The sequence below is a fragment of the Mesitornis unicolor genome, unplaced genomic scaffold (genome assembly GCF_000695765.1).
Source record: "Mesitornis unicolor isolate BGI_N332 unplaced genomic scaffold, ASM69576v1 scaffold30516, whole genome shotgun sequence".
Lineage (NCBI taxonomy): Eukaryota > Metazoa > Chordata > Aves > Mesitornithiformes > Mesitornithidae > Mesitornis > Mesitornis unicolor.
This window is the reverse complement of record NW_010192156.1, coordinates 11394-13343: the sequence shown is the minus strand read 5'-3', so window position 1 is coordinate 13343 and position 1950 is coordinate 11394. Positions and strand designations below refer to the sequence as shown.

Genomic DNA, 1950 nt, shown 5'->3' with positions numbered 1-1950 from the left:
TTCCGCGCCTCCGTAACCTGGGCTGCTTTTCACCAGCCAGTATCTCTTCTCTCTTGATTTCTGCTAGGATGCTCTTCTGCTTTTTTGGAGATGCATGTCATCTTGAAATACATTGTGGTGCTGTCTTTACAGATATGTAGAATTTACTTTTCTAAGTTCTGTAGAGGCTCTTGCAAACAGATGCAGTTACCAGGAGTTAAATAAAGCCATTAATGCAGAAATACAGTTAGCTTAAGAAATGTCCCAATTTCTGAGCAAATGTGCCTCTATGGAAGCTTGATTCTCTTGTTGGAGTTTGTCACCTGTCTGCTGTCTAACTTCATTAAATACAGAAGAAAAAACTATTTTTGGGATGCCATATCACAAAAATAACACCATTCCAGCAGAACTATTTTAAGTTACAGCAATGGGTGGAAGGGAGGTGCTCTAGAATTTATTCTAGTACCCTTTGTCAACACTGATCTTTCTAAGGCACCCAATGTCTTCCTCAGAAGCACTTCTTAAAAATGCAGGGAGGACCACATTCTTCATACTCACTCCTGTAAATCCAGAGCTCCTGGAAAGCATGGAGTGAGGCCAGAATAGACCCACCAATCCAGACAGAAGACCTTCTTTGAGGGGATGCGGCTATGACAAAGTTGTCAGTGGGGCACAATCTGGCCAGTTCCATGTGGAAGCGGTCAGCAAAGTTCTCCATCATCGTGCTGCCCCCACATAGCAGGATATTCCCCACCATTTCTTTCTTGAGATTGGCAGGACACTTGTGGAGACAGCTGAGTGTCAGCTGCAAAAGCCCTGGCTGCTGTGAGCCAAGTAGGGCTGGTTTGAAGAGCGCTTCGGCACAAAGGAATCTCTCCTTGCCCATGGTGACAAGGTGTCCATCTGGCAGCTCATAATCCATTTGCTGTTGCTGAACAGGCAAACTTGAGTCCTGTCTGAAGTCCAGAGAAGTGTAACAACACTTCTCTTTGAGATATTGTACCATGCTTAGCTGGTGTTCTGTGAACGCATATCCAGACTCATTTAGTAACTTCATGAGATAACATGTGATGTCCAAACCAGCATAATCTACTCTCCCAGTGGTGCTACGTATAACATAACCTTGATAGATGGGAACCACATGTGAAGCACCATGGCCACTTTCCACCACAAGGGCTGAGGTTTTTCCATAGGAGTACATGGATAAATGGGACTGGCAGGCAATGTGGATAGCAGGCAGGTGAAGTCCTTCAAACATAATCTCAGCACATCTCTCTTTCTCAGTGATGGAACACAGGGGAGGCAGTGATACCAGAACAGTGTGCTCCTCTGGCTGAATCTTCATCTCCGTCTGCAAAATATGGTCCAAAGTATCTTGGACACAGTTCCAGTCCACCACTATGCCATGTCTTACTGGGTTGACAAGTGTTAAGGGTAAGATGCTATTCTGAATCTCTTTTCCAACAAAGGTTTCTTTTTGATCACTCCCAGTCCCCTGCGTGGGCTTACCAACCGTAGATGAAACAATGCAGGAAGGGCCTGGGTCTCCTGCAAAGCCACACTTAAAATAACCTGTGCCAATGTCGACAACTACTGCTTCAGCTTCCTTCCTGGCCTTGAGGCTATCCCTGGTCACAGGTTCATAGCCGTCCCTTGCAGTCTTCACATGGCTTGTGTCCGCTGCTGCCATTCCTGAGGCCGTTGTCCTGCCAGGTGGAGTGGTCCACCTGCATCCAGCACGAGCATCCTGGAGCCCTGGTGGCAGTGGTTCTGCTGATGCCACTGACTTATGTCATAGATAGGCCTGCCCCTCAGAAACCAGAGCTCTGCATGCAAGTGTGTGACGATTGTGACTTACACAGCTGCAACCTGCTCTGAAGGGTACTCAAAAACATGACGCCCACCCACATGTGATGAGCCATGAGGCCTAAACAGTGCACTTAAATGTGAAGCAGCATAGCTTTTCTGGCC

General features: G+C 46.9%; 1 protein-coding gene across 1 annotated transcript; it reads right to left on the bottom strand.

Annotated features, from left to right (window-relative positions):
- Nucleotides 1-487: 487 nt before the first annotated feature.
- On the bottom strand, nucleotides 488-1669 carry LOC104542619 (actin-like protein 7A). The gene has a single exon (XM_010186987.1). The coding sequence runs from the start codon at nucleotides 1667-1669 to the stop codon at nucleotides 488-490; it is 1182 nt and encodes a 393-aa protein (XP_010185289.1).
- Nucleotides 1670-1950: the final 281 nt, after the last annotated feature.

Excerpts from the sequence above, each read along its gene's own strand:
- LOC104542619 (XM_010186987.1), bottom strand. The coding sequence starts at position 1,669 with ATGGCAGCAGCGGACACAAGCCATGTGAAGACTGCAAGGGACGGCTAT.